Here is a 25,597-nt window from a genome sequence, read left to right as displayed (position 1 = left end):
AAAAGCCTTACATCCGGTTTTAGAAAATAATTCATTGATCTAAAAATAGCTCTTGCGGTATTTTAGGTAGAAGAGGTCCATCAACCCTTTGTGTCAGCGAGACGCTTTATTTTCATTTAGTTTATGTTCTGCAACACTTAATTTATAATTCTCTCCCATAATGGTATACTTGGCAGCCATCACAGCTTACAGATTGTTGTTGGCCCACAAATATGCTGTTTTATATTTGACATATTTGTTATGTTATGTTAACCGGATTTGTAGAGCGCACAGCTGCCCCAGCAAAGGGGCGTCCCGGCGCTGAATTGGACAAGAGACCGGAACACAAGCAAAAACCAAAGGACACGACCATGACAGCTCTAAGAATCCAGGGGAAAAAGGAAGGTTTTAACCGCCTTCCTAAAAACCAGAAGTTCATCAATAGCACGAATATGGACAGGAAGAGAGTTCCAGAGCTTAGCAGCAAGCACGCTAAAAGAGTGGCCACCGGCCCTAGCCCTCTTAAAGCACGGGACTGTAACCAGGTGAAGCCCTGAAGATCTTAAAGACCGCGGGGGTACATACGGCGAGATAAAATGCTCCAGAATCTGAGGGGAGGAGTGCTTCAGAATTTTAAACGAAAGGCAAAGAGACTTAATCCTCTGAGCAACAGGGAGCCAGTGAAGTTTATAGATGGTTTTTTTGGCCGAACAAAATCTCGGCAAGCCAACCAGAGCCCTGGCGGCAGCGTTTTGAACGCGTTGAAGTCTAGAAAGTTCGGCCAGATTAGCTCCGAGCAAAAGGGAACTCGCGTAATCCAACCTAGACAAAATAGTAGCTTGTACAATAAGCTGTCTGGTTGGGGCATCAAAGAATTTAAAAATAGGTCTGAGCCTACGAAGAGTCTCGAAGCACATGGCAGCGGTTTTCTTAGTATGAGAGATGAAACTAAGTTTAGAGTCCAACCAAATCCCTAGGTTTTTAACCTCGGTGGCAGGAAGAGGAGTAGGGCCAAGCTCGGATGGCCACCAATGATCACCCCAAAGATGACTCTGCCTGCCAACAATGAGCACCTCGTTTTTTTTTGCGTTCAGTTGCAAGAAATTATCTGTCATCCAACGGGCCACTGAACTAATTCCCTCACGGAACTTAGTAGCCTCAAGGTCGGAAGCCCCACTTATTGCAACCGCCAGCTGCGTGTCGTCAGCATAGGACACCATAGTCGGGTTACAACGCTTGGTGACAGCAGCCAGCGGCTGCACATAGAGATTGAAAAGTGTGGGGCTGAGAGCCGACCCCTGTGGAACACCCTGTGTGATAGAATAGGGTTTAGATTGGAAGGGAGGGGTGACGACCCTAAATGTGCGGCCGGATAAGAACGATCGAAACCATTCAAGTGCCACGTGATCGACACCAGCCTCACCCAAACGCTGTAATAAAATTGCGTGGGAGACAGTGTCGAACGCGGCACTAAGATCTAGAAGCACTAGTGCCGCCGTTTGACCAGAATCCACCAGAGTTCGCAGGTGATCGACCATTGAGAGTAGCGCGGTCTTGGTGCTATGGCCAGGTCGAAAACCATTCTGAGAAGGATCTAAAATATTGGCAGAATGGAGGTGGTTAGATAGAATAGTATTGACGTGGGCCTCAGTCAGTTTTGCCACCCAAGGAAGAAGGGATATGGCACGATAGTTCTCAAATTTTAGTGGATCCAGAGCAGGTTTTTTTAAAATGGGCATCACCTGAGCTTGTTTCCAACTGTTAGGAACAGAGCCTGACGTCAGAGATAGCTTGACAAGGTCACATAAAGGAGGGAAACAGAGTGACGCAGATTCTCTGAATTGGGCAGGTCGTAGAGGATCCATAGGAGAACCTGATTTAACTTTCACCGCAATTTTATTAAATTCCTCCATCGAAAGTTCAGGAAAAGAGCGCAATAACCTAGTTGTCTTCGGGCCGGATTCCAGCTTCTCCAAAGATGCAGATGAGCCAGGAAAAGAACAATAAATGGCCTCCACCTTTTCCACAAAAAAGGCGGCCAGGCCCTCACAGTGCGAAGCAGAGCAGATCTCAGCGACTGGGGCTCTACTGGCTGTAAGATCCTTAAGCACCTTAAATATTAATTTAGTGGGATTGGTGCTGATATTAAATTCACGAGAAAAGTAAGCGGCCCGAGCTTTACAGACCGCTCTATGATATTTTTTTTATCCTGGCAAGATACAACAATTTCCTATCAGGCAAATATGACTTACGCCAGGCTCTTTCAGCTTGTTTACACGATTTTCTTAAGAGCCAAAGCGAGTCATCATACCAGGGACTGGGTTCAGCGCGACGGTGCTTACTCTCAGTAATTGGGATCAGGCAGTCTAAGGCTCCAGTCAGCCAGCTGCAGAAGAGATCATAGCCCGACTCAGCATCGGAAAAGGGGCCCGGAGGATATAAACCAAGAAGCCGATGAAAATCGGCTAGCTTCAGTTTTTTCCATGGGCGTCTGAAAAACACAGGCGCGATTGCTCTGGGAGGAGAGTCCTCAATCGTAAGGTGCAGCTCTATGAGATGGTGATCAGTCCAGGCCATAGGCCTGGGAGGCAGCACTTTAGCCGTAGTTAGGTTGGTAAAAATAGGGTCTAAAATGTGCCCACCAACATGAGTGCGATGATTAACCAACTGAGGTAGCTGGAGAGCCTCCAAATCGGCAAGAATGCTACTTGCTGCAGGAGAAAGGGGAGTATCAAAATGAAGATTTAAATCGTCGATAATGCTAAAGTTAGCAGCCCTTAAAGCTAGTGCGCTGACAACTTCAGGAAGAGCTAATCTAAAGGCAGCATCCGGGCCCGGAGGCCGATAGATAAGTAGTCCAGAGAAGGTAAAATGCGGACTGACAGAAATACGAAAATGGGCACTTTGCCAGCTATGTCCAAGGCCGTCCATATACATGAGTAGCAGGATTTGATAGCGGCCGCAATACCACCACCTCTCGAGTTACGATTGTGTAAATATCACATACTCGGGGGGAAGAGCCAGATTGACCGCTACCAAAGCTTCCTCATGCAGCCATGTCTCTGACATAAAAAGAATGTCAGGAGCTTCCTCCGTAAGCAGAGTATGAACATCCAGATGATGTTTGACCAACGACCTCACATTGAGATGACAGACCTTAAAATCATAGGGGGCCTGAAATTTTACCTGCGGTGGAACGAGACAATCTGAGCACTCTAAGGGGGCTATCCTATAAGCAGAAATAGAAGCGGGAGATATAAGTCTAAAAGCACACTCCGGGCACTGAAAAGGGCCGGAGAGAGGGTGTAGCGGTGCCTGAGTACAGGGCGAAGAATCGCGATAACTGAGCAGCTCAATTCTAGAATACATTCGTACTGGAGGGTCCTAAGACAACACAGAGGGAAACGGGCTACAGAGCCCTGCCTAAGCCCTGACTCGGCGCTGACGAGCGCAGACGGGCAGGACTCTGGCGCGACTCAGGCGCAGGGAAGGCGCCCCGCTGCGCGTCACCGCTGCGCGCTTGAGGGACTGGCTTAAGTAGGGTGGCCGCGTATAAGCAGCACCGCTAGAACGCTCAAGATGGCGCCCAAAAAGCGTCACCACCACTCCCAACATGGCAGCCGATTCTCCCCGATTTCCAAACCCCCAGGACAGGACCCGCTAAAACAGCGGTGCAACGACAAATTAAAGTGCAGGTGAGAGGGCAACCCCCCACAGACCAAAACAGGGGAAAACAAATGAAAATGAACACAAATACAAAACGCGGGAGATTTAAAATATTTATGTTGCCAAATCCATTTTAAGTGTTATTGATTCATGCCCACAGCAGCTAATACTTTTTCACTCATTTTTTGTTGAACCGATTGGTTACACTGAAGACAAAGGTTTTTGGTGGAGTCTAAGAATTTTCTGTAAGTGTGAAAGCCCAAGCTTACATCGCAAATCACCCCTTTTTTGTGATTGTTAAAAAGCAGTTTTCTGTGAGAAACTGCACTGCCATGTAAAGCTACTTTTAGAATCAATATTTTAGGAGTTGATAGTTGTCGGTTTTGTTCATTTCAGATTCTCTTGTAAGACCCTGTGCCGTTAACAATCAATGAGTGTTGTGTTTGTGTTGTACCTGTCAACAAAAGACACCATGTTCTGCTATTTTGTCTGAAAGATGTCCTTTTTGACAGCCCCTGCGTGGAATCGGCATTCTCAGGCAAGCCATCGACAAGATGCAGATGAACACAAACCAGTTAACCTCAATACATGCAGATCTCTGCCAGGTGAGAAGCCATTTTTCATATTTCATTGATATTCGTTGAATTGGAAAGAGGGGTACATTTAAAGGAATGAAATGTGTGGAAGTTTTCCATTTGAAAATTACTTTTTAATTCTAAAAAGCAAATCCAATAATTTTTCATATTTACAAATTCCTTTTTTGATATTCTGTCGTTGGTTAAATATTTTCATGTATGATTGTACAGTTCTTCTTTTGATAGTATTTAAAAACAGTTCTTAAAACATCCTTGATTTAACTGGCTTAACATTACCTCTAGTAATGCTTCCCCGCTGCAGATCCCAGTTCTGGTAACTTCATTAGTCTGGTGGAATGCTGGTCTTGAGATTATTTGTTTCATAGAGACATTAGACAGGAGCTGAGTGACACTAGTGCAATTTACTAATTCTACTTTAAACGATATCTCACTAGGAGGGAGTGCACAAATTACCAACGTGGATGCTGGCTTAACCGCTTCAGAAATATGCTGTCCAAACTGGATGCGTGTTGCATGCACACATGTTGGAAGTGGATCTTGCTGTTTCTGCTGAGATTTGTGGTGTGATTTTTATTATTCTTATTATTATTTTTTTCGTACACGCCAGAAACTGAAATCTGTCTAAATGTGCTAATAAAATGTATACTAATATTTAAGTGACTGTAAAATTGTTGCAAAACTTCTACAAACAAGTCATTATATTGACCATCTCTCGGAAAATATTTTGTCACTGCTTTAATGTTAACAATGCATGCAGAGGCAGTTGCATTGTTCCATTATGAAGTGTTCATTAATATTCATGAACATTATTTCTGCATATGCACATCATCATGAAACACTTCTGAATCGATGGAGATATTTTGCAGTTAACCTTAAGAATAACCGTTGTGTTCAAACAAAATGAATTTTATTGCACAATTTTCTTTTTTTAAACTCTTCTACCATTCTGTTTAAAAACAAAAACACAAAAAAACACAGTATTTCATCATGCCTTCTCAATCGTACTCGTTCAGTTTGCGTTTTATCTTTTATTCAATATCTTTTTTAATATTTTCTTTTTCCTTCTATATTTTCCCCTTCTTCATGAGAACAGTCAAATGGAATTCTGGATGGGTTATTGCAACCACTTTCAAAAGCTGGTTGATTAACTGCAAAAATGATTGAAAGAATTGACTTGAAGGCATAAATAACTGCTGAAGAAACAAGATTGAATTGAGTAGTTGTTAACAAGAGGGAGCAACTCGTAGTCTGTATCAGTGTAGCCTAGTCCAGAACATTGTATTTTGATTCTCCAGCCAGTTAAGTAGGTTGTCATGAAAGTAATCTTCTCTGGATCTAAGGAGTTATAGGTCACTTATGAGACTTTATGCTCTCACTACTCCATGACATCATACTAGTTCAACAGAATGCAGCACAATAATAGCTGCTCACCTTTCTTTAGAATTCTCTAGTTATCTTCAGTGCGCAGTCTGTTTGATGACCTAAAGACCTTCAGAGATATGAGAAGGCTGGCAGTGAAACTAAACATTCTTTTTTCTGGTCCATTCGAAGAGGCAGAGCGGCAGCAGTGTGAACTTTGGAAGACCACAATCTCTAGGTTCTTCTTGATTTTCTGTTTTTTTCCCCCCTTCATTTTACCATGCATGTAGAGCAAATCAACAGAGACCAAAGCAGAAAAGTAAACTGAGACTCTAGACATAGATCCGTTTCTAGAGAAGGATTCTGATTCTCTTATTGTGTCTGCAGTACAGTAAAAAAAAAAACTGGCAGATTTTACTATCGCAGATCAGAATGAGACACTTCTTGAGCTTGTGTAAGTAAGAGGTTTGATTTCATACAAGACTATCATGTCAGCCAGTGATTCTGGGGTTTGCCTACAGCCTACCAGAACACCCTAATGATTTTACCTTAAATCGTTTGAACCGGCAATGGCAGTCTATGTGGAATTTGTGTGTGGGTTCCTTAGGGTGGCATAAGATATGCTGTAGCCCTTGGGGACCTTCTTTAGTACCCATGCCCTAGGTACAGAGGGTACCTTTTTCTAGGGACTTACAGGCGTACTAAAGTCCTTTCCCAATTGTGTTACAATTAGACATCACCTTGTTTTAAAGGAAAGAACACTGGCATTGAGTTATGGTTAGCAAGCCTTAGTGCACTGTCGGCATTAAAAATCAGCATCCAGTAGCTAATAAGGGGACAACAAGTGGGGGGGGGGGGGTACTGCACCAAAAACCCAGTTTCCTACACTAGATGTCGCAATACAACATAATTATCGCCCCTTCCACGAAATAAGGAATGTAGGTTTATAAACCCGAGTAGCAAAGAGAGCTTGGTGCTGTATGGGTGTGTTTTTGATGTTTGTGCAGACCTGTTACATTTTTTATTTTTGCTGTGTCATGGTTCTCTTGTTCTGTGTAGTCTCTGAAGAGAATAACTCTGAAATGAAATTTTACAATTTGAGTTCACACCATTATGTCTTTTGCTCCCCTCTATTTCCTTATAGCTTTGCTTGTTGGCAAAATGTTTCAAACCTGCCCTTGCATATCTAGATGTCGACATGATGGACATTTGTAAAGAAAATGGGGCTTTCGACGCTAAGCACTTTTTATGTTATTACTACTATGGAGGAATGATTTACACAGGTCTGAAGAACTTTGAAAGAGCGCTATACTTTTATGAACAGGTAAGAGACCTACTAATTGCACTCATTTAAAGCAAATTTTGGCCGTTTTTTTTAAATGCACAAATAGAAACCTTTTACTCTGCTTCCGGCTTTTACCTGGTTCTGATAGTGAAGACAAGCACCTTTTGAGACCAAGTATAGTGAGTGAGAAATGATACTTGCTCACCTGAGGCAAAAAATAGTTTAATTTGTACTTGATTGTATTATGTTTGTAGATATTTGTGGGATAATTTTATTTTCCCCTGATGGCTGCATTTCATTTCTCCTTGGAATTCATGTTAGTACTTTGTCCACATTAGCAGAATAGTTAAGGTGGAAGAGATGAGCACACTTCTTTACTACGTGGACACTTACGATCTCTGAATTCCTTGCTACTTATCCGTTTAGCTTCCCATTAGTAAGGAAATGTGTGAAAAAGGAGCAATAGTTGACCTATAGACCCAGGCACTAGCAAAGATCAGGACAAGTTCATTTCCATCCTCCTGGTGGATAAAATCTCAGCAAATTAATGTGTGTTGTGTTTTTTTGTTGTTTTTAATAGCAAAAGCTGGCCTAGCCTTTAACAGGAGCAAATGGGGCAACTACGGCCACTTTCTCATCTAAGGCAGCCATAAGGCAGCCATATGTTCAAGTTCAGTCTTGTGCTCCGGCAAGGGCTTATTTAAGAGCTGCTTTACACTCCTTTGCCACCAGTTTCTGCTCTTCGAGTGCCTGCTTTCTCTCCCCAAATTCCATGCTATGCATCCAGGTCAGCTGTATTAATATTTTGAGCTCATACGCTACTTCCTGTTTATGGTGTAGGTGAGGGGCTCTTTCTGGCAGAGCTATGGTTCATATCCCTTTGGTTTCTTGTACATCTTCAGATCGTGCATGTCTTTCCACTAGATGAGCTTCGTTGCGTATTCTCAATGCAGTTTCAAATTGTTCCATTTGCTTTGCTGTAATGGAATATTCTTCAACACCAAAATTGCATCTCTAATTTGGTCAAAGCAATCCAGGTTGCCAGATCAACTTTGCTTTATAAGTAAAAAAAGGCACAAAACATTTTTATCAGTTAAAATAAACTCATTCCAAATTTGGAGGCAGTAGTATGGTAAGGGATGTTTAGTCCCTGACCCCCTGATTGTAATGTATTGATGGGCCAGGTCAGAATCTCAGCTCTGCACACCACCTTGTAGGAAGCCCTGGTGCCTAGTTCCCAGTCAGGCAGGCACAGTTTCCATAAAACCATCTGTTGGAAGCCGGCTCTGTATATACTATACCAAAGTAAGGCATAATGTGCACAGAGTCCAGTGAATCATCTGAGGCTTTACAGAGATTAATGTCGATAATCCCTTACTCTCTCTTATGGTAGTGTGATTGAGCATTTAGGCTTATCAGAGGTCTGTGTTAAGCATTTGGAGTACACACGCGGGCAAGAAATGGTTACACACACTCGGAGACTGAACCAAGACCAATTGTTTGTACAAAAATATTACTTTTATTTTAGAACCAAGAGAAACTCTGTTGCAGGAAAGTACCAGTTTTCAAACCTCAATACTTTTTTCAGTTACAGTGTGAATGTGTTTGCTAAGGCAATATAAATACTTTAGTTGCAGTGAAAATACTCTGTGGTGTCAATCCAGAATAGCGGTAACTTGAAAATGTGAAAGATAGACACTTAGTGCAATATCAAGAAATGCAATCCCATGGGAGGATAATAGTTATGCACATTTACAGGGATGTACTTGACTTACACATCCAGTCTTCTGGGGTTTGGACCAACACTGGGCAAGGGTCAGATCAAGGCAGGTACTCACCACCAGCGGTACTGGGGCAGCCGGGTGCAGAAGTCACTGGGCCCAATGTTAGTCAATTTTATTTATTTATTTGTAAAGTTTTATAAAGCGCGACTAAGACCCGGACGGGTATCAGAGCGCTGTACAAAGAGGAAAATTAACGTTGACGTGAAGATACATAAAAGTAAAATACAAACCTAGACTGGTGCATGTTCAGGGAGAAGTCGGTCTATGTTGCGAGTGGGTGCCCCGGTAAATGGGGAAAGGTATGGGGGCATGGAATCACTATAGAGGGGATATCTGCACTCCACCTACTTACTCCCAGACGGATACTGAAACTCTGGAAACCCCTTGAATTCTCTCATATTGTAATTGTGACCTGATATATGATGTTGATGTTTGGAAATACGGAATTATGATGTAGCTTTCCCAGGATTTTGTGATGGTGAGTTATGTCGAAACTGTTCAATAAAAAGAAGTATTAAAAAAAAAAAAAAAGTAAAATACAAAAGGCAACGTAAGAGGAACCTGAGTCATAAAGGAACATGTGGGTGCTCGGGGAAGACGAGGTAGCAGGTGATCAAATAGGAAAGCCCTACTAGACGAGGCCAAGCAGTTTTAGCAGCACACTACGTCCAATGAACGAGAAAATACATTTCAAATTCAAAGTAAAAAAAGAAAACGATTGTCATGTACCTATTTCAAAACATAAAGATTGTCAAGCATATACATTTCAATACACAAAGTAAAAGTGATTGTCCAGCACTAGGGGGAAGTGACAGTCCCAAGACATAGAAGCTATTGCTGCTGAAGTTCTTCGAAAAGTAGCCATTTAACCTGTTTCTTGAATGAAGCAGTTGAGGGGTTGGCTCTGATCTCCTTTGGTAGGGCATTGCAGATTCTTTGGGCCAGCCCTGAGAAGGTGCGATTGTAGGTTCTTTTTTTGTTGAATTTAGGTGGTTTCAGGAGTAAGATATTGGAGCTTCTTGCGTTTCGACTGGAACCAGAGAGCTCCAGTTTCTTTGCCAGGTAAGCTTGGCTATTGAAGTGTATAGCTTTGTGTCAGACAGGCTATCTTGAAGCGGATCCTTGCTTCAATGGGAAGCCAGTTAAGTTGAATTAAGTCGGGTGTAGTATGATCATGCTTTCTGGAGCCTGTGATTAGTCTGGCAGAGGCGTTCAGAGTAGTTCTTAGTGGAACTAACCTAGATTTAAGAAGCCCAGCTTAGGGTCACCACGTCAATGGAGCCTGGGGGCAGCCACAGAGGTGCTGGTTGCAGGTAGATATCTGAAATTTCAGGGCATAGGCCCCAGGGGTTTAGTAAGAACAGGGGGGGGGGGGGGGGCAGAGGGAAGCACCGACTGTACACCACCAGCGGACCAGGGGCTGCCAAGTGCAGGGTGCCAATCCGCGTCAGGCGTCCAAAGCAAGTGAATGGGGATCTCGGTCACACAAAGGCTGGACCAGGAGGCTGGATGGAGGAGACTAACAGCTAGGAAGGTAAGTAGAGGTGTCTGTGGATGTCTGGGCACCATCGGCTTGGCTCCCCAGAGCTGAAGGGCTCAAGGGTGCAGGGGTGCCTTTGAGCATTGGAACTTCAACAGAGCCAGTTTCGGTGAGGGGGACCCTTCAAGATGAGGCTGCAAGCACCTTCATCGAGTCTAGGAGAGGTCAGTCACCGATGGTTTTTAGGTCATCCAGAGTCCTGGGAGAGGGTTTCTTGTGGACAGTACCACTGTCTTCGGGAGATCTGGTGGTCTTTGTTGAAGAACAGGTAGTCTTCCTCTGGTTTCTGGAATTCGCTGGCTGCAGGACAGGCGTCATCTTTGCAGAGTCTTTAAGCGGGAGACAGGCCAGTAGGCCTGGGACCAATACAGTAGTCATCTGCAGGTTTTGCTGCACTGCATCGTTTTTGTCCTTCTTAAGTCGCAGAAATCTGAGGATCAAGGTTCAGGGGATATCCCTAAATACTGCATTTAGGGGTGTTACTGGTATGGGCAGGTAGGAGCCAATCGGCTACTTATCTTTAGGGTGACTACAGCATCCCATAACCTGATTGCCTAAAATCCTTCCATCCATCATGAAGGATTTCCTAAAAAAAAAAAAGGGGGGGGGGGGTCACTTCAGCTCGGACCACATTTGGGGTCGTCCTATATGAAAAGGGACACACCTTTCCTGACTACTAATTTTCCCGCCGATCTTGCCACCAAAAGTGGGGCTTGGTCAAGGGGGCAGGCATCTCCACTAGCCTGGAGAGGCCCTGGGTAGCATAACAAAGGGCAGGAAGTCTTTGAGGCTCACCGCCCTGAATGCTGTTCCTGCTTGGGGGTAGGTGAGAAGCACCTCCACCCCAAGCAGGCTTTGTTCCTGACCCACGAGAGCACAAGGTCTCCCACCTTTGGGAGGTCAAACATTTCTGAGTGTGTCAGGTTTGTGCCGATCAGTCAGCTGTACACTAGGGAGTTGGTTGTTTTTCAGAGGGCATCTCTAAGAGTGAGTGCATTTCGTAATAAACCTAGCCCTGGTAATGACAAACTCCCAGCCCATGTACTCAGTATGGCTTCACTGCACTTTCAATGTCTAAGAATGGACTTTGACACTGTAGGGGCATATTGCTCATGCTGCGATGCCCTTGCCTTTTGTGTAGTGTACCCTGCGTCAGGCTGTGAAGCCTGCTAGAGGGGTGACTTACCTATGCAGCAGACAGTGTTTGTGGGCATTGCACACAGGGATGTGTGCCATGTCGACTCTTCAGTTTTAGCTGCACCAAAACACATTCTGTAATGCCAGTGTGTATGTGTTTGGTGAGGGATCTCTAAGGGTGGCACAATACATGCTGCAGCCCTTAGAGATCCTCTCTGGTCACAAGGCCCTTGGTACCAGGGCTTTCCTTTTACAAGAGACTTATATGTGGTGTAGAGGTGTGCCAGTTGTGGAGACAAAGGTGCAGTTTTGGGAAAGACTACAGGCCCTGGGAACCTGATTAGCAGGGCCCGGTGCACATTCAGTCAAAGTCCATCAGACTTCAGGCAAAAAGTGGGGGGTAACGGTGCAAAAAGTGGCACTTTCCTACACCGTCCCCACACCTTAATAACACAGAACCAAGGCAGAAGATTCTGGCGTCCTAGTACCCACATGCTGGGTCTCCAGCAAGTGTCGAAGACTGCGTGCCCATTTCATTGAGATTTTGTGCCGGAGAATGTGGATTGTTAGAGGGTGAAGAAGAATACTTCCTTCCAGAGCTGACATTTTAATTCATGCCCGGTACCTGTGGTTGGACCCTCACAAGGTCTGAAACATGTGCTTCTCATCTCCTGTGAATCTTGCTTCACCTTCCCCTTCAAAAGACCCTACAGTACTGAATAGTGAGGGTTGGGGCCCACTGTGATGCTCTAATAGTCGTCCACCGATACTCCCAACATGTTCTTTGGCGAACAGGACCCCTTTGGCGCTGAAGAATGTAAGGACACTGGCTCTTTCGGCCAAAGCCCACCTCCTCCAATGCTTCTGAGTCAGAGGATGAAGAGTAAGGTCTGTTGGCACCCAAGACCTGTGGTCCTTGAATGAAGACCACGCCCCATGTCTTCAGTATGCCCGGCTCTGATCTTGAAGCCTCAAAAGCGATCCCACACCAAGGCAGCGCACCGCTCCTGATATTGTGGTATCAAGCCCTGTGCATGAAAGACCTCCAGAGCTTCTGTCACCCTCGGACTCCGGTTGGCACTTCGAGAAGGCTTCAGATCCGAAGGAGGACCTGTACAAGGGCATCGACCCCTCTCAGCCCTTGAACCCGAACATGGTCCAAAGACGCCTACCAGCCTCTGCATTACTCCAAGCTGACACTGAAGGTACCATTGAAGCCAGATTCTGAAAGACCTGTCGAATCTGAGGATTCAGAAAAGGCCATCCTTCAGAGGATCCAGGAGGAGCTTGACACCAGACAGAGCTACCTCTTCATTCATCCTGTCACCAGGAACATTTTGGCTAAACCATCTCTGCTTACCTAGCAGGTACAGCTTTGCAAGAGGAGGAAACGTCATTGGAGGCCAAAGAGAGTCCGAGACAGGAGCAGTAGTCCTCTCCTGCGTACATTCAGTCATCACTGCCTCCACTGCCACGTACTTCAGCCCTACCGCTGCCTCCACCAAAGTCACCTGAGGGATCCCCACTGTTCTTTTCACATTCAGGCAAGCCCTTTGGTTCTGCTGATCTCTGACCTGCCCTTTCAGACACAGCCTACAGATGACCCCTCGATCACTATCCTGATAACATCACCTACCACGAGGGCCTGCAACAGGCCACCGCCTTCCACAAGGTGGACATTTGTGTCCATCACACAAAAGAGGGCTTTCTCTAAATTTGAGCAGTGTGCGCAATTCCTGTCCATGCTCAAGGACATGCTTAAATCTAAATGGTTAAAGACCTTGTAAAGGTGAGGGTAGTAACACCCAGGGTCTGTCTGCATTTCGGGTTCATGCTGTCTGGAAAAGGGCCTCTTCTCTCCAGCAATTACAGGCTCCAGTGGAAATGCAGGAGTGGTAAACTTCTTCCGGGGGAGTTCAGGAAAGGGGTGAAGTAAGGTAGATGGTGTCTGGGTGTAAAATAATCTGTAACACTAACATTCGATGTTCCCTTGATGCCACAGACAGCCTCTTTAGGAGGCAATAGCAGCATCCTTCTTGGATGTCCTGCCTTGTTCTATAGCCTGGATTTTAAATCGGACGTCTAACAACATTTCAACAACCTCCCAGTTGATGGGAAATCACTCCGGTTGATTATGTGTTTGAAAAGATCAAGGACACTAACATTGCAAATTCCATAGGTGCCATGCAAACTCCAGCTTCTAGGGACTCTTTTCATAGGCAATAGCCAGGAGTAGCTAAAGCCTCCTCCCCTGACCTGCCACAGTCTTATCAGAGTCAACAAGTCTTCCCACCAGCAGGCGGTCAGGGCGTTACAGGGGCAAAAACAAGGGTAGAAGGGAGTAGAGGCACCCCTGGGGGGAATAAATGAGCTGCCAGCTCCAAACACTGACTTTCCTCGCCCACAACTCCACTCTCACATGTCACCTGAGGGAGGGAGGGAGGGAAGGAAGGAGGATTACGCGATTTTCTCTTCCATGCCTAGAAGTCTTCACAACCCCTCCCAAGATCTCACCAGTGAACATCATTGTCTTCTAGACGAAGAAGTGAAAACGATCCTCTACAAGGGTGTGATGGGAAGTGTATCCCCTCAGTCCCGGGGAAAGGAGCTTACTCTGTTAACATTCTCATTCTCAAAAAGAGGGCAGTATGGGACCTCATGCCCCTTAACAACCACATCCTGTGAGAACATTTTCACTCAACATCCCTGCAGGAAGTCATTCCTCTGCTCAAACAGGGTGACTACATGACCTCATTGGATGCCTACTTTCACATACCCATCCACCACGCCCATCAGTGCTACCTTGGCTTTGTGGTAAGTGCACCACACTACTGTTTCAAATTGCTTCCTTTCAAAGTTACAACTGCTACAAGGGTGTTTTCAAAGTGCCTGGCGATGGTTGCCTCTCGCCTAAGAAGGGGCAGCACTGCCTAGCCTACACTCAATCCGCAATCTCCCTGCTCCACAGTCTGGGATTCACCATTAATGCCTCCAAGTCCTACCTCTAATCCCCAACAGGTCCAGTCTGTCCTGGGGTCTGTCCTAAACACAGATACATTCAAAGCCTGCACCAACCAGCAGTTGGTGTTCGCATTTCAGCAGCAGTTGCCTCTTTTTCAGCCCAGTGGTCAACTTAGTCAGGACCATAATACACCACTTCAGGAAGATGGCATAATGCATCGCTCTTGTGCCCATGTCCGGTTCCACATGTGCCTGTTGCAGGAGTGCCTCTTGGCGCAGTGGACACATGCATATTTTCACCGAGAAGATCTATTATTGCTAAAGCAAGTGTCCATCATTTCCTGCAGTGGTGTTACAGCAACTATCTGTTGCAGGGTAGGCCTTTCTCAGAATGGATCCCGCAAGTGACAATTATCATGGATGCCTCTCACTGGCTGGGAAGCGCATCTAGATGTTACTATACTGGCCATATGCCTAGCTCTCTGAGCCTTCTTTCACGTCATTCAGGGCAAAGTAATCCTCAACAAGGCAGATAATGACTGCCATTTATTACCTCCAGAAGGAAGACTGCATGGCATGCACTTTCTCCCGCTGTTGGTACTAATGCAAAAGTGCTGGCACTGGACCATCCCCCACTGCATACACCTTTTGGGGGGAGTAACTTCTGGATGTAGACAAAAACTTTGAAAACTTGCTCAGCTGGATGCATCAACAAGTCCATGAGTGGGAACCCCACTCATGTCCTACTCACTTTTAGTGTCATGGTGCCCACAGATAGACCTGTTCACCACCTCCAGAAACAAAAAATGCCCACAATTCGATCCAAGTAACCACACCACAGTCCATTAAAAATGCTGCAGGGATGAACTGGTCAAGGATATTTGCCTCTGCTTTTCTCCTCCTCCTCCTCCTCCTACTACTACTACTTCTGTATGTGGTAAAGAAGATTCTGCAAACGTCACCTTTTCACTCCTCATTGCTCCCACGTGGGCCAGGCAGCCCTTGGTACTCAGCATTCCTCAAGATTTCCATCAGTCCCAACAGGAAGCTCCTGTAGAGGCTGGACCTTCTCTCACAGAACCAAGACAAAATTGGGCACCCAGACCGCTCAACCTAGCTATCTGTCACCTGGGGTCTTAGAGTGTGGCTATCTTCATCTCCAGCTGGAGTGCACGATGATCCTGTGGGAAACTTGCAGACCTACTACAGGGGCCTGTTGTGCTGCAAAGTGGATAGGGTTTGTCCGCTATTGCATCCCCAAGCAACTGGGCCCTCTAAAGCCTATGGTTCAAGACATAATTTTTTATCTCTTGCACCTGGAGAAGTTAGTCCTTGCCTACACTTCTATATGGCTACACTTAGCCACTATTGCCCCCTACATGCAAAACTGAGAACATTCTTTCTTATTTAGGATTCTTGTAATCGAAGCATTGTTGAAGAGCCTATAGAATCCTACCTCTCAGGGTGACCCTGTCCCTGCATGGAACTCTAATGTGCTCACCAGGATCATGGGTTCCCCCTTTGAACCCCTGTTCACTTGCCCTTAATAGTTCCTCTCATGAAAGGTGGTTTTCCATGTGGCCTTAACTTCCCTCAGATGCATCAGTGAGCTGCAGGCACTTGCACGCAAAAGCCTTTCTTTCAGGTTCAGAGACAAGGTTGTTCTCATAACTAACCCCAAGATTGTCCCCTTGGTTTTATCCACTTTCCATCTCAGACTATAGATCGACAGATTCTGTATTGGAGAGAGCCCTGATTTTTGGTGGGGCGTCAAAGTCCAAGCAATAAATAAAGATGCTGCTAAATTCTGCACATTAAAGATCAAGGTTAAAAGCCAGGTTAGAGGCTGCAGGCTCTGGCTGGAATGCCAGTGGCATTGAACCAACAGGGGGGTTCACTTCTAGCAATGCTCTGAGACGTAGGGACACCTAGAGTCATCTTCTCCACGGCCCCGGGGGCAACCGATGCAGAGGTGACTAGGCATCAGGTTTTCTCACCGGGAGCAGTCTAGGGGACATGCATGCAGAGGTTGCAGGCAGGTTGGAAAGTCCACGAGGGGTGAAACCACGATGGACTGGAGATCTGAGGGAGCTTGTTGACACCGCTGGCCCACTTCAACTCGGGCCAGGTTTTTTCAGTTCCAGAGGCCTTAGTCCATGCTTTGGAGGTTATGCAGGAGAACAAGTCTGCTGTTCACAGGAGGTCTTGGGTTTTTATCAAAAGCAGGCAGTCCTCCCAAGGTTCTTGAGTCAACAGCTGCAGGACGAGTCTACTTTGGCACAGTTTCTGATGAGGGGTGCAGACAGGCTGGCCGAATTGGTACCGGGTCAGCTGCTTCTCTCCTCTGCTTTTGTGCCTCTTCGGTGTTCTCTTTCTTCTTAGGTTGTCTGGATGTGCTTCTCTGGTGCCAGAGGCTCCCCTAAATACTGAATTTAGGGGAGTGTAGGGTAGAAGCCAATGGACTACTGATTCTTGGGGTCACTAAGCCACCTATATGACCACTTTCTGTGGGAAGTGGGCATAACTCTGTCCCAGAATTCCTAAGTATGCCATCACACCTCACAGTAGCCCACCTTAGGGGTGGTCTTAGCCTGGAGGCTGCACACCTACCTGACTAGCTCATTTTCCCACCCATCCAGGTGCCAAGGGGACCCTGGACAAAAGGGTTGGCTTCCTCTCCTTTGAGGGCGAGCCAGATTTGCATTTCAAAGGCAGCAGCACTTTGAGACTTGCCGCCTAAGGAAGGTTAATCAGCAGGTCATCCTGTTGGAGGGGGTGTTGCACCCTCTTCCCAGACAGACTTTTGTTCTGGGTCTACTGAGAGCAAAGGCTCTCACCCTAGGAGGTCAGAACAGTTCTCCGGTGGCAGGCTGACAGAAAACTGTTAGCAAGCACACCAGAAGCTGATAGATTTTCAGGGGGCACCTCTAAGGTGCCTTCTGGGTGCATGTATTGGTAAATCCATCACTGGAATCAGTGTGAGTTTATCAATACGAGATGTCTGATACCACCCTTCCCTATTTTCAGTGAAGCCATCATGTAGCTGGGGAACTCGTTATTCACCAGTGCCCAGCGCATGGTTTAAAATGTTTTGCTGGTAACTTGTATTGGCAGTAATAGGACTGAGCAGCATGGGGCATATCTGCTCATGCAGGTATGCCCTCACATGTAATATTCAGCTCCCTGCCTTAGTGCTGTCAGGCCTACTGTAGGAGTGACTTACAAATATTACATGCAGTGTTAGGGACATGGCACACAGGAATGTGACGCATGTCGTGTTTTCACTTTTGTCTGCACCAAGACACACAGCCTGCAATGGCAGTTTTGCATGTGCTTGATGAGGGGTCCCTTAGGGTGGCACAATTTGTACTGTAGCCCTTAGGGACCCTCGTTAGTACCTCAGGCTCTAGGTACCATGGTAACATTTACTAGGGGCTTACAGAAGGTGGTTCCAAAAAGTTTGGGCAGCACTACCCTAAATGTTAAATATGGCCACATGTACTGTATTGAAAGAACAAAATCCTTTTGCAAGTCTGACCAGCTCTCTACCTTTTCAAATTCCAGAAGGGCCATCCCTTCTCAAAGGCTGGCATAACTAAGTGGGGAGTCAAGGGCATTTAGACCTCCTAACATATAAAGCTAACAAGACCCTGCCACTAACCCCAAACTACCACCTTCCAGGGGCACACTCCACCCTCAAAGGTGCAACCATGGCCTTTTTGGGTAATATCCTGCTCACTAGCTGAAGTGAGGATATCCTGCCCCCTCCAGCAGACTATGGGTTACATAAACGTCTAGTTTGATCTCTTCTCTTATAACTTCTTTGACACTGCTCAGTACACATGGAGCACCATGCGACGTTCAACCGCCACTCCAAACCTACTCACCGATGTGCGAAAAACAATCTAACAGAGTTGCTACCCATGCACATTGTCCATTAAAGGCAGAGTCACTGTGCATCCCATGTCTCGAAAGACTTTGAAACCTAAAATAGAACCTACAAACTTCTGAGCCCAACACTAGAAGGCAGGAGTATGCAGAGCATGTGAATTTAGAGCAAATGCACACTGCTAAAAGATGTTTACAGGTTAACCTTTTCCTTCTCACTGTTTTAGCATCTGAGCTTTGCTAGTACTTTTTGACTCCTTGTAGCATAGGATTAATCCTGCACATACCTCTTTTATTTCTCCGGGCTTCCTAAGGTGTTGCTATCACCCCTGTTTTTCCGCTTTCCTCCAATCCAACGTAAGATTTCAGAACCCTTTGAGGTCCTGCAAATGGAATCAGCCTTTCTGCAGCCCTTTCTTGCAAAGAATTGGCAAGTTGCAGGCCTTCAGGTGTGAAACTCGATATAATGAACTTACATGCTATAAAGCAAACTCGTGCAATTTGAAACCAGACAGTGCTTTCTCAGTGTGGAGTATCAAAATACCAGTAGTACCCGTTAGAGAAAAATTATGGGAACCATGTGAAAAGCCAATTTTCTACAGTGAAACTCTGTCTTCCTACTTTTTTGGTGTTGTACCCAACTTGATTGGCAATAAAAGCAGATGTAGGTTTCTTTTCTAAGGCCAATACTCATCTCACCCTGGCTAGTCTAAACTAGTTTGACTGGATAATCTGTTGTCAAAAGCCTATACAATCAGGCCAGCAACGGGACATAATATTTCTCTAGAGTTTGAGGATTCTACGAACATTGCAGACCCTCTGATGGCTGTATAGACCTTCTGGTGACTCTTTATACTTCTTTCACAATCCACTAGTAAGAAGTACAGCACACAAATCACCTATTTTGTGATTGTTTTGATACCAAGTAGGCCTGCCGGTGAACTGAAAAAATCCACTGGACCAGGACTTACTTTGTGGTAGTCCTTCCTAGTTCTGATTAGACCAACGCCTGGGTGAAAAACTGCCTGGTAAGGAAGGAAGGAAGAACTGGCCGGCCTGCCTGTCAGGGAACTGGACTGCATTTGCCAGACGTATCCCTGGGAAGGGTTGTTCGAGTTCGAGCTATGGTTTCAACTGACTGCTTTGGCAGAGGGTGATGGTTCTTGTGCTCACTGCTTTCGCACAAACACCCCAAATGTATCTCCCCTCCAAGGTGTTGTGATGCAGGATATAAGAGTTGCCCTTGCCCCTTACAGACTCAACAGGCAGAATCAAAGCTACCTACCTTCTTTCCACACCATATTTACACATTGGCCAAAGGCGTACACCAGGGATCCCTTGACATCTGTGTAATCCCACAATAATGGACAGGCTCTGCACAGTAGCATTAAGAAATCTAGTAATTGGTGATCATATACTGCATAAAATGTTACATTGCACTTGTTGTGCCCCCTGTTTTCTTAAGCTTTCTTGTGTTCTTTTTCATGAGGATATTTTAAAGAATGTACTAACACTGTATTTTTGTTTGTTTTGTTTCATTCAGGCAATAACAACACCAGCCATGGCAGTCAGTCATATCATGCTGGAATCGTATAAAAAGTATATACTAGTCTCTTTGATATTACATGGCAAAGTTCAGCAGCTGCCGAAATACACCTCACAGATAGTAGGTCGATTCATTAAGGTGAGCAGAGAGCGTATCTATATATCTTATGTGTGTTTATTTTGTTTGTGTAGTGCACACTATATAACATCATTACTTATAGGTGTCTTGATTAATAAACATTAAAAATGTATTAAGACAAGATGTTTGATCCCAAACACCAGAAGTTTCAATAAAGCCATCATGTAGCAGAGAAACTCATAATTACCAGTGCCTTCCCTGTCACTTGCACCATCTAGTAATTGCACTAGACAGCACAGGGGCATAGCTGATAATGCAGATATGCCCTCACATGTAATATAATGCACTCTGGGTTAGGGCTACAAGGCCTGCTGTAGGGGCGACTTGCATATATTACATGCAGTGACTTCGGCATGGCAATCTGTGAGTTTGCCATGGGTTTTCATTCATGGTTTGCCCCATGACCCGCAGTCTGCAATGCCAGGCTTATGCAGTTTGTATGAGGGTCCCTTAGGGTGGCATAATACATGCTGCAGCTCTTAGGAAACACTCTGTGGTACCCATGCCCTAGTAACAGGGGTACCATTTACTAGAGACTTACAGGGGTGCCACAGTGTGTGCCAATTGTGTGAAAATTAGACCATTTTACCTTATTTTGGGGAAAGAGCACTGGCACTGGGGCCTGGTTAGTAAGGACCCAGTGCACATCAGAAGAAAAAAATCAGTACCAGTGGCAAAAAGTGGGGGTGACTATGACAATAAGGGGCACTTTTCTACAATTTTGCATATTTATCTTCCTATCTTCCCAAGATGGGCATCACACAGGTTGTCTCTTATAGTTCTCTGTTAGATGTAGGCTCCTTAGGCATCTGTTGTCTTCTAACAAGATGCATACAGCTTCCTGTAATTGAAACCTATACAAGCAGAGTAGCTTAACTTCTATTACATTGTCACTAAAATCACATATGTGGACATATAGAATATACATCCATTTCTCACTCATGATCATATTCTTCAGTCTAAATGGACTGTCCAGACCTTATTTCCACTGACTTCTTTTCTGTCTTCCAAAAAGATATCTTACTAAAATTATGTTTCATCACTCAAACATATCTTGCTTGGACAAAGAAAACATTATGCACTTTTTTCTCAAACTTCTAGCAAAGTCAGAGCAAAAAAGAACCGCAGTCTCCACATCTGTTGGCAAGTTCTTTAAATGCTTCTGGATAAGTACCAGAAGGATTCTGCCGACTCAGCTATAGTACCAAAGAGAAGAAAAGTGAAAGGCCTCCAGGGAAGCCTCCGCTTCCATTGTTGCTGTGCCTTACTACACTGACTTTCTTTAGAGGGAGGTCAGAGAGGATCACAATGTTGCAAAGTGAAAGTGTTATGTGGTATGGCAGGGGTGTCTTACCATATAATAATAGCACAATACACAAAGATGGACCCTGGGTACTCCTGTTTTACACCATGTCTAATTCCTGGTAGAGTGTAAAAGCGCAGACCGGCTACTTGGAGGAACATGTGTTAAGTATTTCACATCACCAACATGGACCATAAGTAATTGACATGACCCAAGAGAAATTGGACCACAATTTATAAAACTAAACCTGATTTTTATAAATTTTTAGACACCAAAACCAAATTCGATACCTACAGGATAACCAGGGTTATCAATTTTAAAGGAGTAAATAAATCAGTACTTTAACAGTGTAAGACATTAACGTTGCAGTCAATGGGAAAAACACGTACGTTAGAAAGTGCCTCTTCTGACATGGTTGGCCTCCACTTTTTGCCTGGAAAATGGTGTGGTTTCGATTGAAAGTGCACAGGGTCTCTGCCAAGCAGGTTCCTTGTGCCAGAGCTCCTTCCCTAAAACTGTACCACGATTGGCAACTTCAGACCCACCTGTAAGTCCCTAGTAAATGATTCCCTGGTCTGGACTGGAGAGGGTCCCCTAGAGACCCCTTACCAAGACCATGATAACTGCCACTGCAGCCTGCACGACTTGGTGCAGGCAAAAACGATCAGGTCGACATGACACACTGCCTGTGTGCCATATGAAAGCAGCACTGCTCTAGCAGGCCTTACACACCCTAAGGCAGTGTGTACTATAGCTCAGGTGTGAGTATATCTGCATGAGCAGATAAACCCCTACAATATTTAAGTCTATTCTTGATATTGTAAAGGCCAGGAAAGCCATAGCCACTACATTGGCTGGAAACTCGACAACTCGAGTTCCCCAGCACTATGATGGCTTCCCTGTTTGGTACCAACATTCCTGTAAATAAACCCACACTGATGCCAGTGTTGAATTTATTAAAACATGTACTCGGAGGGCACCTGAAGGGTGCCCCCTGAAAACCTACTAACCCTGGTGTGGTCTTTGACTGGCTTTAGGCAGCCTGCCACCACCAGACATGTTTCTGGACCCCTGAGTCTCTGATGTCAGAAACAAAGCCTGTTCTGGGTGGAAGTGTCACACCTCCTGCCCCAGGATGAGCACAGTGCCCGAGAGGGAAGCTTCAAAGGCCTTTCCACCTTTGTAATGCAACTCCAGCCTCTGCTGCTAGCAGCAGATGGTAGCCCCCAGTTCAAACTCCCACTTTTGGCAGGAGACCCTACGGGGAAAAATTGGTGTGAAAAGGAGGGGAGCCACCCCCCGCCCCCCCACCTTCCCCAGCTCCACCCCTCATGAGCTGGAGGCGAAGTTAAGCACATTTTTTAGTGCCTACCATCTTGAATATACTGAGCAAAGACCAGCATGTGATGGGGAGTTGCACATGGAAAGTTGGAGGGCAAGGATGTGCCATTGTAATAGGAAAAGCCCAGTTACTGGTAGATGACACCTTTAAATATTTTATTGTACTAAATGATTTTTGTGAACTTTCTCAATTCTGATTTAAAGTTCTATCTTCTGTGTGGTGTTTGATATGTATTACCCTACGGAAATGCTTTGGAGTGGAGAGTCATGTAGAATAAAATACATATTGTCTTTTGAAAGCTCTACAACGTGCCTCACTGTCAATGTCTTTACATTTTCTGTGCAGCCCTTGAGCAATGCTTACCATGAATTAGCACAAGTTTATGCAACCAACAATCCTGCAGAGCTCCGAATTCTAGTAAATAAGCACAGTGAGACATTTACCAGGGAGAACAACATGGGATTGGTGAAACAGTGCTTGTCATCTCTTTATAAAAAGAATATTCAGAGGCTAACAAAGGTAAGGTGGTTTGTTGTTTTTCTTTGTTATTCTACGTTTGTATTATTAACAACCATTGATGCATATTGACGTTCACTGATCTTTGAAGTTAAAGGCCTCACAGGTGATGTGGGTTCATCAATCTGGCTTCTGATTTCATAGTCAACTGTTGATAATTTGTAGACTTGAACCATTAACGAGTTCACCTTTTGTTACTCTTTTGGTTCTCCTCTTTCAACAATGGTTGTGAATGGCCTGCATCACAGTTAGGATGGAAGATGAGCCCCTGACTTCCAGCATGAATATGCCTGCACTGTGTGCTGCATTGGCCCTATCCATTACCAGTTTACGCAACTCACTTCCATTTTTTCCCCTCTGGTCAGCTGAAAATCAGTAAAAGAGCACACCCCTTTTGTTCTACCTTCAGTGCGCTTTTAATTTTGTCCCATTTGCAGCCTTTCCATTAGTGAAAGGGCATTTTCTTTCCAAACATCTTTTTTTGATTGACAAAATAAGTCTTGTCTCTCCAGTGGATGGCAATAAAGACTGGTTTCAAGCGATGCAAAAAGTTCAATAGTATCTTCCTAGCCTCTGATAATCACAAGATTGGCATATCTTCATTTGGGAACTTGTTGTACATTTCTTTCTTTGCTGGAATCCCTCCCGGGTGAGGAATGCCACCCTCCATTCCAGAGTTCTTCTACCACCTTTTCAGTATGGAAATCCTCAACGTGCACATACTTGAAAATACCAATTAGGGGTTTAGCACACAGTCAGATGACTTGGGGCCCGCATATTATTTCGGTTCAGCGGGTGATGTACTCTAGCCTAAGACTTGCAGCAAACAGATGTGCAACATTCTGGTGTAGATTTTGCCGCCTAAACTACCAGAATTTCTAGGGAAGTCGAAAGCCCTGTGCCAAATCCCTTCTGTTTTAGCTGAAGTCTCACTTCCTGCAGGGTTCTAATACTTGTATACTGAACTTTTCTGGTTCAGGTGCTGCTATTCTGGGTTGCCTGAAAAGTTTGACTTATTGGTTCCCCAAAATCGTACTGTACAGTGAAAGGGTAACCTGGATAGATTACATCTTTCCTCACATGATGGACACAGAGAATCTGCCTACCTCTATTTGCACAGGCACAGTCTGCGGCATTCCTCAAGGTTCTTCCTTCAGCCCCACCATCTTCAACACCTACATGACACCCCTAGCCAGCATCGTCAGAACCCTCGACCTCAACAGAATATCCTACACCGACACTCTGCTCATCCTCTATCTCTCAGCAGACCCCAACACCACAAAGACCAATTTCCACAACTGCATGAAGAACGTAGTCGACTGGATGAAGACCAACTGTCAATCTCAACACTGAGAGGATCGAAGTGCTGATCTTCAGCAACAACACTTCCCCTTGGTATGACACCTGGTAGCCCGCTGAACTTGAACCCACACACACCGACAGACCACACCCACAACCTTGGCATCATCCTGAACAGCAGCTCACCATGAAGCTGCAGATCAACGCAGTCTCCTCTGCCTGCTTCCACACTCTCAGTATGCTTTGAAGAATCTTCAAATGGCTCTCCAGCTGTACGAGGAAAACAGTCACCCAAGCCCTAGTCACCCGCCAGCTGGACTGCGGCAACGCACTGTATGCAGGAACCACCACCAAACTCATGAAGAGACTACAGACGATACAGAACTCGGTGGCAAGACTTATCCTCAGGCTGCCCAAACAAACCCACACCTTAGGAACCTCCACTGGCTCCTCGTCCGGCAAAGATGCCAATTCAAGATATTGACATATGCCTTCAAAGCTTTCCACAACCTAGAACCAGCATTATTCATCCACCGACCATCCAGAAACCTTCGATTCACTGCTCTTGCATAGACCTTGCATCCACTGAAGCAACTGCGGAGGCAGTTTATTCTCCTAACTCGCCTCAAAGTCCTGAAACGGCATTTGCCTCCACCTCTGGACATCACCCTCTATGGCGGACTTAAGAAAGACTTAAGACCTGGCTTTTTGACAGAGCCAACCCAGCGCCTGGATACCCTACGGGGTGATATTACCGTAAATACCGCTTGATTGATTGATAACTAATTTCTTCACCTTGGTTACCAGTTTCAGTGCCTAGGCTCTATTTTGCATGCTTATCTTCTATAGAACATAAAAGCCCTAGATTAACGGCAAAGCAGCGAGGAAAAAGTGGAGAATGAAGAGGGCAGCAGTTATAGACCTGTACCTTTTTAAGAATCTCTCAACCTGGTACCAAAGATGGTAGGGTAGTAAAAGCAGTCCCCTGGTGGTTCGTTGGTGTTGCACCCACCTATTCTGGTAGCCCTTGTGCATCTGCATGTACTCCATAACGTCTGATCCTGCCTGCTAATGGTGCCAGTGTCGGTCCCCATAACATGTCTCCATTGGTGAGCTCAAGTCGCAGTCCAGTCCATGCAGCTCATGGACATCACCTGACAAACGCCAGTGAATGCTACTGCAGCAACCACTAGATCAGGAGAGAGTTGTCCCAACATTACTTACTAGATTTCACACATTTGGCCTCTTGATGCTGTGA

General features: G+C 45.3%; 1 protein-coding gene across 1 annotated transcript in view; it reads left to right on the top strand.

The window, feature by feature from the left end:
- Positions 1 to 25,597, top strand: part of COPS3 (COP9 signalosome subunit 3) — a 126,248-nt gene that overhangs the window by 73,776 nt on the left and 26,875 nt on the right. Inside the window, exons 5-8 of the mRNA XM_085628928.1 lie at positions 4,158 to 4,250; positions 6,745 to 6,924; positions 19,739 to 19,879; positions 22,870 to 23,043. Of these exons, the coding sequence (XP_085485054.1) occupies positions 4,158 to 4,250; positions 6,745 to 6,924; positions 19,739 to 19,879; positions 22,870 to 23,043 (588 nt within the window). The remainder of the gene's footprint in view (positions 1 to 4,157; positions 4,251 to 6,744; positions 6,925 to 19,738; positions 19,880 to 22,869; positions 23,044 to 25,597) is intronic.

This window comes from Triturus cristatus, chromosome 10 (genome assembly GCF_964204655.1).
Source record: "Triturus cristatus chromosome 10, aTriCri1.1, whole genome shotgun sequence".
In the NCBI taxonomy this organism is placed as follows: domain Eukaryota; kingdom Metazoa; phylum Chordata; class Amphibia; order Caudata; family Salamandridae; genus Triturus; species Triturus cristatus.
This window is presented reverse-complemented; position numbering and strand designations above follow the sequence as displayed.